The following is a 15,724-nucleotide window of genomic DNA, read 5'->3' as shown; positions in this document are numbered from 1 at the left end:
AAGTAGCCGAGGTTCCACGTGATCCTTACCCGTCTCTGGCCACACGTCCAGCATAAACAGCCGCCATCTGAGGAAGGCAGGGAGGGAGGAGATCAGCTGGGGACCCTTAGCTTTCTTTTTGACAAAAAGTGTTTTATTGTGAATTGGGTTTACAGAGCAGATCAGGTTTCCATTTGACAATTCAAATACAATTGTTTCTCATGGATTGCAATTCCCACAATGCAACTTCAATTTCCCAGTTCCCTCTCTTCAGTTCCCATTTCCATTCCACCTCCTCTTCTAACCTTTCTGAACATTGTTTTTGGGTAAATGCTGTCCTTTTGATCTCAAAAGATTGATTAGTCTAAGGAGTGCATACCTCCCTAGTATGATTGTCTCCCTTATGCTGTTGTCGTTGTGAAGTGCCGTCAAGTCAGTTTCGACTCATAGTGACCCTGTATAGGGTTTCTGAGAAGTGGCTGATGAGCTTGAACCACTGAACTTGCAGTTCAAACTGACTTTGCAGTCCAGGGCATTAACCCACAGCACTACACCAAGATTCCTGGTCCCCTTTTAGACCTGTCTATTGTTTGGCTAAAAATTGAGCCAAATAGGGGTGAGATAATTTTCAGAACTGAGGGGTGATTAAGAGCCATAATGTCAGGGGTTCCACTAGTCTCTGTCTAACCATTAACCTTTTTTTTTTTTTTTTTATGATTTTGGGGTTTTTAAACACATTCTTCTCGCACTCTAATCAAGACCTTCTAATGTTATCACTTTCAGAGCAGCTAGTAGCTGGGTACCATCTAGTTCTTCTATTCTCAGGGTCATAGAGACTTGATGTTTACACATCCCATCAGTCCACTGAACTAATTGTTTCCACATCTTTAGTTTTCTTACCTCTTCTTTTCTCCAGACTGGGAGAGACCAACAGCTGTACCCTAGGTGGCTACTCGCAAGACTTTAAGATCCTACTACTCACCAAAGTAGGATGTAGAACATTGTCTTTATAGACTGTGTATACCAGTTGACCTTCTGACTGTAACTTGCAACCTGGAAAGCCTTAAATGAGGAATTTGATGCCAAATGAGGTCTGCCCAACTACACAACTAGAAACAGGATTAAAATTTAAGGCAATTCAGATCCAAGGCTGCCTTGAGTGGCCCTCTCCTCCAAAGTCACAAAAACGCCTATCCCTCTAAAAGCACTTTAGTGAATGTGACATCTGTCTCAGTGGCAATCCAGGCTTCCCAATACTGTTATGTTTACTCCTGTCTATTGTTGTTAGGTGCCATTGAGTCAATTCTGACTCACAGCAACCCTGTGTACAACAGATTGAAACACTACCTGGTCCTGTGCCAGCCTCACAATTCTTACGCCTGAGCCCATTGCTGCTGCTACTATGTCAATCCATCTCATTGGGAGTCTTCCTGATTTTCACTGACCCTCTACTATACTAAGCATGATGTCCTTTTCCAGGGACTGGTCCCTTCTGATAACATATCTGAAGTATGAGAGACAATGTCTCACCATCCTGACTTCTAAGAAGCACTCTGATTATACTTCTTCCAACACAGATATGTTTGTTCTTCTGTCAGTCCCTGGTACTTTCACTATTCTTCTCCAACACCAGAATTCAAATGCACCAGTTCTTTTACAGTCTGTCTAATTCATTGTCCAACTTTCACATGCATATGAGACTATTGAAAATACCATAGCTTGGATCAGGCTCACCTTAGTCCTCAAATTGACATCTTTGCTCTTGAACACTTCAAAGAGTTCTTGGGCAGCATATGTACTTAGTACAATACATTGTTTGATTTCTTGGCTGCTGAGTGCTAATTGTGGATCCAAGCAAAATGAAGTCCTTGACAACTTCTATCTTTTCTCCAGTTATCATGATGTTATTTTTTGGTTCAGTGGTGAGGATTTTCATTTTCTTTACACTGACTTGCAATCCAACTGAAGGCTGTGGTCTTTGACTTTCATCAGTAAATATTTAAGTTCTCTTTGCTTTCAGCAAGCAAGGTGGTACCATCTGCATATCACCAACAACAGATTTACCTTTTCCTCCCCTTGGGGTAAGTCTGTCCCAAGTTACCTTTAGATTTTTTGTCATAAGTGACTTTTTTCAGACCCACTCTTTTAGTTAAATTATTTGAAATGCACTGTGGTCTTTTGATCATGAAATTTTAATTCTGAGATAAACAGCATTCATTACCTTTTCATTCTATGGACTCAAACCTATCAACAATTGTGAAGATGGTGCAAGGCAAGGCAACATTTCTTTCTGTTATACACATGGTTTCATGAGTCATAGCTGACTCAATGGCAAAGTACAACAGCCTTTCATTCTTATCTTTCCCAGCAGGATAGTCGCTCTGTTTTTTCCAACAATTTTCATCCTAGAAAATGATCCAAAACCCTCCTAATCTGGGATCCTTTACACCCAGAATTTGGGTGGCTACATCCATGTTCCATGGACTCTTTCCTAGCAAGTGCATAGCTTTGTGGGAAGACTAACCCTGAGAGGTTAGCAGTTCTTTGCTCTAGGGACTAAAATAACTAGCGACTCAAGTTGAGCAGCCCCAGAACCTGTAGTTTACATTTGGGGAGCCAAGTATCTGGGCCCAATGGTCCAGGAAACACCTAAGAAGTCACTTACTGGAAGGAGGGAGGTCCCATGATCCCAGACAGCCCTGTTCTCACTTGGAACCAGCTCTCTAATTCTGTGGTTGTCTTTAACCATTTAGTCCCAAACCATTGTTAACTTCATTTAATGTCGTTGAATATTTCTGCTGCCACCAGGGCACATTTTCCCCTTTAATCTAGATTGGTTGAAGGAAGGATCCAGACCTCTTTGCCTGTTGTTTTTAAGTGCCAATGAGTCATTTCTGACTCATAGTGACCCTATATAAGATTTCCAAGGAGCAGCTCATGAGTTTGAACCACCAATCCTGCTGTTCATATTGACCTTGCAGTCCAGTGCTTATCCTGCAGCACCACACCAGGACACCTATTTCTACGTTTTTGCAACAAACCCACTACTGAGTATTTCTGTGGTAACTGAAAACTTCTCACAGTATTTCAGTTAGAATGCAATTCTGTTTGACCTCAAGGAAACACTGGTCCAATGAAGGACATTATTAGATACTTTTTATGGTTCATGCTCTGGCAATTTTGTGTTTTTGCTGCCTTCAACCTGAAAGTAAATGAAATACAAAATTTTATTTATAACAAAGCCCTTTCACACACTCTGTTCCATTTCAGCCTCACAATGACTCTTGTACAGTAGACAAGGCCGTATTGATATCTTCATTTTACAGATAGGTACCCTGAGCTTGGGGGAGGTTGAGGACTTAGCTGAGGAATTTAATGAAAAAAATTAGCTCTGGTGGCAACAGAAATGCTCAGTGACATAAAGTAAAGTCAACAGTGGTTCGGGACTAAATGATTACAGAGAATCACATTATGATTTAAAGTCCTAAACTGTCACTGTGGCTCTAAGATGCACACTTCACTGAGCATGAATACACAAATACTCAAAGGACACTGTTGCTCCAACACTGTTTAAGTGTAGGCTGTGGAATAGGGACTAGAGGAGACGAAGGATAGTAAAAGTGTTGGCAAGAGCCTCACTCTAAGTAGAGCCCAACAACAGTCATGGGACTTTATATTTGTTACTGTCTTAATAATGGCAGGGTTCTCATGGGAGGGCCTCAGCTTAGCTTGAGAGCACAGGTAGGGCATCTACTTAGGCTCCATCAGAGTCTTGGCTTGACCTCTGGTCTATCTGCTTGCATTGTGTCTTTGGTCAACATCCCTCCTGGTCATTAGTCACTACATGTAAAACCTCTCACGTCTGAAAGAAAATTCCAGAGACCAGAAGCATGTCCCTTCATTCTGTAAGGACAAACATTCATTCATTCATCCTTAGATAGGTGTTGACGGGTGCTGGAGCTGGAAAGCAGAGGTCCCCTGCTGGCCAGAGCCAAACTGCCTTTGTAGAATAAAGGGAGAGGAATGGGACTGGCCACAGTCAAAGTGGAAGGTGCCAAGATCTGACTGAGGAGCTGAGACGATTAAACTGCATGGGAAGGGAGCCAGCCTTCTAATTTGTGGTGAGTCTTTAGGCAGAACACTTATCCCCAGGGCTCCCCTAATATTGTTGTGTTTTGTTTTTATCTGTAAATGAAAGGGTTAGAGCAGCTGATCTCAGACCTCTTCCAGCTCTGTGACTTATTCTGAGTCTCTGTTTGCCCAACAGGAAGCATATGGAACTTTCATAATGTCTATGCCTCTCACATAACATTTATCTCGTCCCACTCTGTGGAGTAATTATTTGTATCTGTGCTAGACAGTGTGTGTGCTAAGACTGTCCTTTGGAAGTGGGAGACAGGTAACCATCATTACTTACTAGCTGACTGGCCTCAGGAAAGGCTCTTGGGGTCATTTTCAGCTCAGTTTCCTCATCCAAAATAGGTATATTGATAGCTGCCCTGTCTATCTGGGAGCCCTGGTGTTGCACTATGGGATAAGCACTGGATTGCTAACCACAAGGTCTGTAGTTTGAACCCACCAGCTGCTCCTAGGAAATCATATATAAGGTCACTATGAGTTGTAACCATCTCGATAGCACTTAACAAAAGCAAGTACCTGTCTATCACATGGCATAGTTGTAAGGTTCAGTAATAGAAATGCATGTGAGCAATCTTTATAAAATAGAAACGGATGTTCTAATGTAAGGGATTGGAGTCCCTGGTTGGTGTAAACATTTAACACACAAAAGGTTGGAGGTTCAAATCCATCCAGAAGTATCTTAGATGAAAGACCAGGCAATCTATTTCCAAAAGGTCAGCCACTGAAAACTCTATGGAGCATAGTTCTACTCGGACACATATGGGATCATCATGAATCAGGACCACCTCTATACCAACTTTTGTTTTTTCTCTTTTAATGTAAAGAACTACTATAAATCTAAATTGCTTGATGGCAGGGTTCTTGTGTCCTTGTCTTACTTATCTAGTACCTAAAAGAGTTACTTGGCCCTTTACATTACTCAAGAAATGTTTGTTCAGCGATTGGATAAATGAAGGCATGAACAAAGAGTAGAAGCTGCGGATGAACAAAAAGGGCTAGATTTAGAGGAGTTCAATTTTCACCTGTTCCATTAGCACCACCTTCTCTTCTACTCCCACACCCAAAGTGCGCATGAATTTATCTGTGGAAAAGGAAAAAGAAGAAAATGCCACATCATTCTCTCCTTTAGACCTGTTTGGGGAAGAGGCTATGAGGAACATGTCTGCACTGGAAGGTTAGTAGATTTGCTTGTTGTTTAGCTGAAAAGGCAGCTGATGCAAAGAACTGTTATCCAAAAAAGTCTCTGATGGCACTTTCAAGTAGGTGCGGGAGACTTAATCATAAGACTTAGCCTATTTCTGAGACACGCTGACTTTAAGGGTGTATGTAGCTCTTGAGGGCTATTTGCCAGGGCCCTAGTACTTGGCCTGGCCTTGACATTGCTGTCCCCCTAGTAGGAGTCCTGGTGTGGCGTTGTGGGTTAATGTGCCAGACTGCAAAGCTGTTTGAACTGCAGGGCTGGCAGTTCAAGCTCACCAGTTGCTCCTTGGAAACCCTATACAGGGTTGATATGGGTCAGAACCGACTCGATGGTACTTAACAACAATGACAGTAGCATAGTGGTTACGAGTCGGGCTACTGACCTCAAGGCCAGCAGTTCAAAACTATCAACCATTCCACAGGAGAAAGATGAGACTTTCTGCTCCCATAAAGATTTATAGCTTCAGAAACCCTATACAGGGTCGTTATGAGTCAGAACCGACTCCACGGCACTTAACCACCAACCAGCCCCAGCACCACCAGACTGCCCGGAGCTCTGCTCAACATCTCCACCCTGCGTTACTTATGGTAAGTGCATACACCGCTCCCATTTGTCCTCAAGCTCTCAGCATCTCTGGCCTCCAGTTTTTATCTCCCCTCCCTGTGAAGCTGCAGAAAGCTCTACTCAGCCTCTCAGACTTTGTTTGGCTTCTCAGACTCTCTGTCCAAACCAGCTATTGTGACTGTGGTTAGGAGCCATGGAGTCTGTTTTGACTCATAAGGCTTCCTGTGACAGACTAGAACTGCCCCAAATAGGGTTTTCTTGGCTGTAATCTTTATGGGAGGAAATTTCAAGGTCTTTCTCCACAAAACCCCTGGGTGGGTTTGAACTTCTGACCTTTTGGTTAAGAGCCAAGCCCTTAACCAAAAGACCGTGGAATATCAGACCTCCTTCAGACTCCCTCGCCTCTGGGATCTCAGCCCGTGGTAGCTTTCCAGTGCCTTCAGAAAGACGGTTTAGTACTTTAACAATTCTTAGGGGAAACTCAATGACATTTTGCTTTTTTTTTTTTTTAAATGCTCCCAAGCGACAGCAGTCAGGATTGAGAGTTTCTGATCCAGGATAATATTCTTTACTAATAATTTATTTATTTTGTCATTGTGGCTGTTGAGAATATATATGCCAATATTCTTACTGAGGAGAGGAAAGCCTAAGGTCTCAGGAGGAAAGGAGACTGAGCCAGCTACCCAATGTGTTAACATCCGAGCTGGGACTCACACCTGGGTCCTCCAATTTCCAAGTCATGTGCTTTCCATTACACCAGGCCTGTCTCCCTGGAGCCCCACTTCCCTTTCCCCTCGGAAGCTGGCAGACTGCCTCAGACTGCCCACTGTTGGGAGGGGCTGGTGCCCTGAGAATCTTGATGCTACTCCCCAGGCCCCATCCTCACCTCGCTTGGGTGTAGACCACCTACTTGCCCCAGACATGCAGTCAGTTGAGGCTCAACCCTAATGGGCCTGGATTGCTTAATTACAGTCTATGGTTTCCTGAGTAATTATGGGCCTCCCCAGGTCCCAACCCTACACCCAGTCACCGCTGCTTGGCATCTCTCCCTCTATCTTGACTGTCTCCCCATGGCCCAGTGCAGCAGTTCGACCTCCTTCCTTTGCCCTTTCACCCTTGCCAATATTAACATCTTCTTGTTGACTATGAAGCACTGGGCTCTGGGGAGGCCCTTAACCAGCTTCCAGCCACATTCCTTCCCGCTTCATGAACTACTAAACAAAGTTGTTGACGTCTGCTCCAGCCAGACCCAGGTCCCTGCCAGCTCTCTGTGCTCTGACCCTGGGAGGGCAGGGAGAGTCTTCTCACCTGATGAGGGCAGTCCTCCCTGCTCTGTAGGGAGCCCTCAGCACCAGTGCTTCACTAGGAGGGTGTACCGGGTGGGTGACTCTATCAGAGGCGGGGAAAACAAATGACTCTATAAAACTTTTCTGTACAGTGTTTCAGTAGAAATTTATTATTTTTCATAAAAATATCCTTAGAGTTGGTTATAACAACAACAAATATTTTTCTTAAGACCAGCTTACTTGTATCAATACGTCTACAAGGCTAAAACTCTATGCTGATTTTCTTTTTGAACCTTCTAATTCACTCCAGTCAGAGCTATCCTATTACCCAATTATAGCGATGCTTCAAGTCATGTGGTTACATTTGCACATGCAATTTTCATTGTTGGCAGTGGTTTTATGTCATAGATTTGGTTGGTTTTTCTGATGCCTTAGGTACAATATTGTAGTAATTTGTATTTATGAACCATTATCAGTAACATTTTGGAGGATGAAGTAGTAGTTAAGAGAAAAGTAGGAGACAACTCAAAAAATGCTTCTGTTCAGTCACTGGAGTTCTTGTGTGGCACTGTTGGATAAGCATTGGACTACTAACCACAAGGTCAGCAGTTGAAGCCCACCAGTCACTCCTTGGAAACCCTATACGTGTTTTCTATAAGTCGGAACTGACTCAATAGCGCTTAACAAGAAGAAGCTCAGTTACTCATAAAGTAGCTAATAATGTTGTAATTCAATGTTGAAAGATTTTACAAACCAATTTTGTTATTCGTATATTCTAAGAAACATTACATTTAATCCATTACTATATCACTTACTATTCTGTGATTGTTGTTGTTGTTATTAAGTGCCTTCAAGTCAGTTCCAACTCATAGCAACCCGGTATAGGGTTTCCAAGAAGCAACTAGTGAATTCGAACCGCGCCCTTGTGGTTCAATCCAACCTTGTGATCCAGTGCATTATCTCACAGAGCCACACCAGGACTCAATTCTATGATTAAAGTTGATAATCAACATTACTAAGGATTGGGTATGGTCTGGTACAGGAAGAGATCCGGGGAGTGGGCGGTAACATCGTGAGTTACCACACTGAGTGACACCAACTCTAGTGAGGCCATGCTCAGCATCCCTTAGAGAAAAGCTCTGAGGTTTTCTCCCTCCTTCAGGAGGCTCCCAGGGTAAGTGGTCCCTTCTGTGTAAAAACGATAGACTGAGGAAAGGAGCAGGAACCCCTCCCTGCAACTGAGGGTATGGGGCATGGGGCAAGAGACACTGGGTTCAGAGTTTCTATTGACTGGCTGAGTGATCTTGGGCAAGTCCCCAGCTCTCTGCACCACAGTTTCTCATCTGTAAAACGACACAACATCATGTTGTTGTTAAATACCGTCAAATCGGTTCCAACTCATAGCGACCCTATATAAGGTTTCCAAGGAGCAGCTAGTGAGTTTGAACTGCCAACCTTGCCATTCAAACCAACCTTTCAGTCCAGTGTTTATCCTGCAGTGTCACACCAGGACTCCTGAAACTTTTTTTTTTTTTTTTTTAATTGCCATGGTATCAATTTCAGCTCATGGCCACCTCATGTGTGTTAGAGTAGAACTGTGCTCTGTAGGTTTTTCAATGCTATGCATAACATTTGAATGTATAGGTTTTAAATGCTCCATAGGATTCTTTAGAGGCTGCTCTGGGTGGTTTCAGACCTCCAGTTGGTCACCTGCTTATCCATTTGCCCCACCCAAGGACTTCCAGGACATAGTGGTTGTTGTTGGGTGGCCTAGAATCAGTTCTGACTCATAGCAACTATACACAACACAACAAAACACTGCCTGGTCCTGCGCCATCCTCACACTTGTTACACTTGAGTTCATTGTTGCTGCCAGTCCATCTTGTTGGGGGCCTTCCTCTTTTTTGCTGACCCTCAACTTTACCAGGACATTGTTGTTGTTATTGTTAAGTGTTGTTGATTCTGTTCCAATTCATAGTGACTTGTATAGGGTTTCCAAAGAACAGCTAGTGGGATTTGAACCGCTGACCTTGCAGTTCAAACTGAACCTGCGTTCCAGTGCTTACCTTACAGTGCCACATCAGGACATGGTTGTTGTTTGTTGCTGTTCAGTTGGTTCTAACTCACAGCGACTCTGTATAGGGTTTCCCAGGAGCAGCTGGTGGGTTTTCACTGTTGATCTTGTGGTTCTCAATCTAGTGTTGATTAACAGTAGACACTGGCAGATGTTCACAACTGTCATTGCTTTTCCCATTGCCACATTGTAGGAAATAAGACAAGGCAGGACACGGCACAGTTAGAGATTCAGGAGCTGGAGTAAGCCTGGGGTTGAAAAATGCAGTGCTATTGTAAACATGAATTAGGCTCCATCACCAGTCTATGACATGTGGCAGTGAGGGAGGCTTCTGTGTGCAGCATGAGCATCTGCCAGTAGCCTGCATGAGAGCGGGTCCAATTCAGACAGGCCTTGGATGAACTCCACTGGGTTCTCAGAGATGGGGTCAGCTGTAGCTCAAGAAAATCTGGATAGGAAGGAAGTAACTTTTCCTCGGGAAGTTCTCACTCCACTCAGGACTATAGCCTCTATGGGAATGAGGTGGAGAGTGCCACAGGAGGCTTTAGCACAAACTTCCACCAGAAGTATTTGGGAAGTGGGGGGGCCCAACCTTTCCCATCCAGGGAAGGATACCACAGAGTTTCTCTCTCCAGGGAGAGAAGCTGATGGGGTTGGTGTGAAGGGAACAGAGAAACCTTTTACACATCAGTTGTTATGGAGCGGACTCCGACTCACGGCAACCCATGTGTGTCAGATCACAACTGTGCTCCACAGGGATTTTGAAATGACTGATTTTTCCAATAGATTGCTATGCCTTTTCTTTTGAGGTTCCTCTGAGTGGACAAGAACATCCAACCTTTTGATTAACAGCCAAGGGTGTTAACCATTTGCACCACCAAGGGACTTCTCCTTTTCTACTGGCATAAAGACTCTTCTTGTTGTTGTTAAATGTCATCGAGTCAATTCTGACCCATAGCTACCCTGTATAGGGTTTCCAAGGAGCAGCAGGTGTGCTTGAACCACCGCCCTTGCAGTTCAAATGACTTTGCAGTCTGACACATTAGCCCATAGTGCCACACTGGGACTCCTAAAAACCATTGTTGTTGTTGTTGTTAAGTGCTGTAGACCCTATATAAGGTTACCAAGGAGCAGCTGGTGAGCTTGAACTACCAACCTTGCAGTGCATACGGCTTTGCAGTCTGGCGCATTAACCCACAGCGCCACACCAGGACTCTTTAGAAGGCCTCAAAGCTGCTATTGTGCTTCTCAGTAGGCCAAGAGGAGGGATGGTCCACAGATGATGATGATCTAGGAAGGAATGGGGTCCCAGGGAGAAAGAAAGGAGGCTTTAGTTCGACCTAAGAACCAGCCGCTCCGCGGGAGAAAGATGAGGCTTTCTACTCCCGTAAAGATTTACACCCTCGGAAACCCTGTACAGGGTCGCTATGGGTCGGACCCGACTCGATGGCACTTAACAACAACAACAACAAGGGCAAGAAAGGAAGGACATCTTGTAGAGACATTTCTCAGGCTTTTCCTGAGTTGAGGCTGGAGATGGAGATGACTGGCTTGTCCAACCAGAGGTCAGTAGTTGAAGCCAAAGAAGTGGTTAAGCTCATCTGTCAGTAGAAAGGGTACAGAACCAAGCCCAAAGGGAGCCCACATTCCCAAAGTTGATAGAGGACAAGCTAAAAGAAAGGGACAAAGAAAGAGCCATCTAAGAGGTAGGAGGCAAATGCCTGCAAAACCAAGGTCAGAGCATGTGTCCTTAGGAAGGTGATCTTAGAGCTATAAGAGCCCTTAAAAGCCATGATGTTTTCCACCTCTCATGTTTTACAGATGAGGAGCTGAGCATTAAGGACTCGCCCTCGCAGGGCTCCCTATCCTCTGGCTCCTAGCTCTGTACTCTTGCACTACCCACACACAGTCCTTGGAAACCTTTCCACCTCTGAATAGTTCTCTGCTTTTCAAAACCTCAGCTGGCCCAGGTGCCAAGAACAGAGTTAGGGCGAAGAAAGACACTGTAGCTTTGCTAATTTCCAGCAAGTCCTGCCAATCTGAGGGAGGAAGTCCCTGTGAGGGCACATGTGCCATGTGATTCTGACTGCTGCACTCTGGGAAGGCTTGAAAGGGCTTCTCAGAGGTCAAACTGCTGCCACACCCAGCCAGCCCCTTTTTCCCCCAGCCCCAGCCAACAGTCTTGGCTGTTGGCAGGCCACGTGAGCCATGCATTGCCACATTCCCCTATGGCACAGGCAGTGGCCAGGAACTGGCCAGAAGGTTTTTATTGGCTCTGGTGAGGCTGACTCTGTCTGAGTTCTAGTTTCTAGTTCAGGTCATAATAAAGGACGACATTCGCTTACAATCACCCCAGGAAGAAGATGAAGAGAGGGAACAAGAGCCCATGGCAGAGGTAGGGAGATTGGGCAGGCAGCAGGTAGCTAGGCCATGATCTCCAGCTGCCAAGTCTGCATCCGATGGGGAAGGAGCCTTGGTGCCACAGTGCTGACTTATGGCACTTACCCAGCACCCAGGATCCCTGCTGTCTGAGAGCTCCACCTAGGTTTTAGTTTCTGCCCAGGAAAACATAGAGCAATCATGTAACCTCCCTGGGCATTAGTTGCCTCCTGTTGTGGCACTGTGGATTAATATGCTGGACTGCAAGGTCAATTTGAAACCCTATACAGTGTCGCTATGAGTCGGAACTGACTCGATGGCATTTAATAACAACAATATGTAAAAGGGAGAAATTGGACCAGGTCCTAGTCTAACTCAACAACTCTAGGACTCAGTGGCAAAGGATGTGATGCAAGAGTATAGTTCTCACAGAAAGCATGGGTGTGGGCCCCTGGCTTCGTCTCCCAAGCCAACCGTATGGTTCACTGCTCTCAACAACTCTCCCCACTGATCCCTTGCTCAGACCAGAGAAGAAAGCCAGGTCTGCACTGTTCCTCAGCCCCATGATAGTCAATGCACTTATTCTGCAAAACCACCATCCTCATGATGCATCTAACATGCGTTGGATAGAGTGGTAGCAACATTAGGCTGTGTGTCCTCAGGATTGGTACAAATCTGAGAGGTAGTGACTTGTCCAGTCAGAAGGACATTAAGATGTTTGACCTCTGGCTTGGGCACTAGATTGTGTTCAGTAAAAAAGGACCATATTGTCATGTTGGCATCTAGTACGGTCCAGAACCTGGTCTGTAGGCAATGTCCACACGGTTTGGTGAATCACCCTCACCAAACCCAAGTCTTCTGGACATTTTTTCCTATGTCATCATCTATAAGTTGTGTAGTCTTATATCTTACATTTAGGTCTATAATTTGTTCATTTTGAGTTAATTTTTGTGAAAGATGTAAGCTCTGTATCAAGATTGATTGAGTGATTGCACATGGATGTCCAGATGTTCCAGTCTATTGAAAAGCCTCTCTTTTGTTCCTTGGTCAAAGACCAGTTGATTATATTTGTGCAGGTTTCTTTCTGGGCTTTAGATTATGTTCTACTGACATATTTGTCTACTCTTTCCCCAGTACCACACTGTTCACCATAGCGCTATGTCTTGAAGTTGGGTAGTGTCAGTTCTGTTATTTTTTAGTATCCTGTTGATTATTCTGTGTGTTTTGCCTTTCCATATCAACTTTAGTTTGGCAATAGCCTCATAATAACTTGCTGAGATTTAAATTAGGATTACATTGAATCTACATGAAATAGCTTCAAAAAGTTAATGGAATTAAAAGACAATGACATTTTTCCACATACATTTTGAAGCCCCCCTCATAAATCAACTTGAAAAGCATTAACAGCTTAATAACATTAAGACTCCTGGTGTGGTGCTATGGGTTAATGCACTGGACTACAAAGTCACTTTGAACCGAAAGGTCAGCGGTTCAAGCTCACCAGCCACTCCTCAGAAACCCTATCCAGGGTCACTGTGAGCGCTATGAGTCAGTACCGACTTGATGGCATTTACCAACAACAAAAATACATAAGCAAGAGTCTGGTGTAGCACTGTGGGTTAATGCGCTGGACAACAAGTCGGTTTGAACCACAAGGTCAGCAGTTCAAGCTTACCAGCTGCTCCTTAGAAACCCTATACAGGGTTGCTATGGGTTGAAACCAACTCAACAGCACTTAACAACAATACATAAACAGGAGTCCTGGTGTGGAGGACTGGGAAAAGGCACTGGGCCGCAAGTCAGTTTGAACCACAAGGTCAGCAGTTCAAACTCACCAGCTGTGACTTGAAAACCCTATGCAGGGTCATTATGAGTCAGAACTGACTCGAAGGAACTTAACAACAACAATACATAAACAAGGAATACCTTTTTATTTACATGTCTTTTGATTTCTTTTATCAGTTTTTCAGTTTTCCTAATATTGACTTATACATGTTTTGTTAATTCATACCAATTTAATTTTTTTCAGTGCTAATGTAAATTGTGATTTTTGTTTTAAGTTTTTATTGTGAATTGAGTCATAGTTTACATGGGAGAACATAAGTTTTACACTCACTATTTCATTGCAATGATGTAAATGATGTTTTGTTTTGTTCTGTTTTTATTTCAAATGCCAATTGTTCCTTGCTGGCATGTAGAAAAGCAGTTGACTTTTATCAGTGTTGTATCTTGCTATGTAATTGCTTATTCCATTTGTTGTTGTTGTTTATTCTTTGAGTTTTTTTACATAAATAATCATATCATCAGTGAATAAACACAGTTGTCTTTCCCTTTCCCAGAATACCTTCTACAAGTATAAACTTAGTTCTCTGTCACCTGCCAGACTCAAGGCTGGGATAGGGGGGTAGGGTGAGGGAGAGAGGTGTGATCCTGATCTCTCCTTCAAGGGTCCCACAGTCTTGCAAGGTCTGATAAATAAGCAGCTAGTGTTTGCTTTCTTCTTATTTCTATTTCTTTGTGTTAAATAAAAGATTCCAAAAGTAGTTGCCACAAGAGCTCAAGGAATTGACTAGAGTGGTCAAGGTAGGTACCCTAGAGGAATTACTCCTTCAATGAGCTCTTGTGTCCCCACATATTCCAACATGTCTGCTTCTGTTTCTCCTGCCCCCCTTTCTTTTTTCTCACTATTGCCTAACTTCATCCCTGCTCCCGGATATCTAAGTGGTCATGGAGACAGAGCCTGTGGGTAGGGCAGGGGTCAGTACAAGGGCCAAAGGCCATGAAGAGAGGACGAGGCTAGGGTAGCCTCTAGAACAGGAAAGAAATGCAGGACCATCTTGGTCTTGCCCCAGAGTAGTCCAGCCTTCTCAGTCCCCAATTCGAATGCATGTGTGTAGCCATGGACAAGTCGGAATAATGGGCCCCCATCTGGAGTCCTGGTGTAGCACTGTGGGTAAATGTGCTGGACTTCAAGGTCAGTTTGAACCACAAGGTCAGCAGTTCAAGCTCCCCAGCCACTCCTTGGAAACCCTATAAGGGTCACTATGAGTCAGAACTGACTGGATGGCACTTAACTACAACAATTTGTGGCATGTACACCATGTTCCAGGTCTTTTGTTGGATGCGTATGTATGTTATCTCATGGAATCCTCTCCCCAGGCAGGGAAGTATTATTATCTGCACTTCACAGAAGGCAAAGCAGACTCAGAAGGATCAAGATTTGGCCCCAACTCCCAAAACCAAGAGATGGCTTTGCGTCAGTCTGTACCTCATTCCCTCTTGTTTGTGGAAAGCCTCATGAGGGCAGTTCATAAAGCAGCTCTACAGGGAGTGACCTCTCCCCTTTCTTTCCAATCCTAGGTGTCCCCGGCCCTCCAGGACCAAGAGGACTCAAGGGAGATGTGGGAGTGAAAGGGCCTGTTGGTAGCAGAGGATCCAAAGGAGACTCCGGCAGCTTGGGCCCCCCAGGACCTCAGGGGCCTCAGGGTCAGCCTGGGGATACTGGAGCTATGGGAGAACGGGGGCCAGTTGGCCTGCGAGGTGTTCCAGGCCCCAAAGGCTCGAAAGGCAGTTTTGGAACTGGAGGACCAAGAGGACAGCCAGGCCTTAAAGGGGATGTGGGACCCCCAGGGCTAGAGGGGCTCCCAGGGCCAGAGGGGCCTCCAGGGCCTCAGGGAAAACCAGGGATTGCAGGGAAAACAGGGTCACCAGGCCAGCGGGGGCCCATGGGCATTAAAGGTGAAGCAGGGATTCAGGGTCCTCCTGGCCTCCCTGGTCCCCCAGGCCCTCCAGGGAGCCAGAGTTCCTACTGAAGAGGAACCTGTCCAGGACCCTGCCCCACAGAATTCCAGGAAGGGAGCTAAGAGCAGGACAAGCCCCATGAAGCCTCACCTAGGACCTGTGGTCCTTTGATTCCAATGGGGCTAACCCTGAAACCTCAGGTTCCCCAACAATGACTGTGCCATTGGAAAGCAGCCCCCTTTACACACACACACAAACGTATGTTTCCCTGCAGGTCAGGGGGTTCTGACTGGAGTTCCCTGGCTGGGCAGGAGGAGAGGGTAGCAGAAAACTCACCTCTCTTGCGATGGAGCCTGCCAG

At 44.9% G+C, this 15,724-nt stretch overlaps 1 protein-coding gene across 1 annotated transcript in view; it reads left to right on the top strand.

Moving 5' to 3' along the window:
* SCARA3 (scavenger receptor class A, member 3) overlaps positions 1–15,472 on the top strand; it is a 27,147-nt gene extending 11,675 nt beyond the window's left edge. The window contains exon 5 of the mRNA XM_006864352.1: positions 14,984–15,472. Coding sequence (XP_006864414.1) covers positions 14,984–15,435 — 452 coding nt within the window. The 3' untranslated portion in view covers positions 15,436–15,472. The remainder of the gene's footprint in view (positions 1–14,983) is intronic.
* The last annotated feature ends 252 nt before the right edge of the window (positions 15,473–15,724 follow it).

This window comes from Chrysochloris asiatica, unplaced genomic scaffold (genome assembly GCF_000296735.1).
Source record: "Chrysochloris asiatica unplaced genomic scaffold, ChrAsi1.0 scaffold00064, whole genome shotgun sequence".
Lineage (NCBI taxonomy): Eukaryota > Metazoa > Chordata > Mammalia > Afrosoricida > Chrysochloridae > Chrysochloris > Chrysochloris asiatica.
Note: the sequence above shows the minus strand (reverse complement) of the source record. Positions and strands in the feature narration are given on the sequence as shown.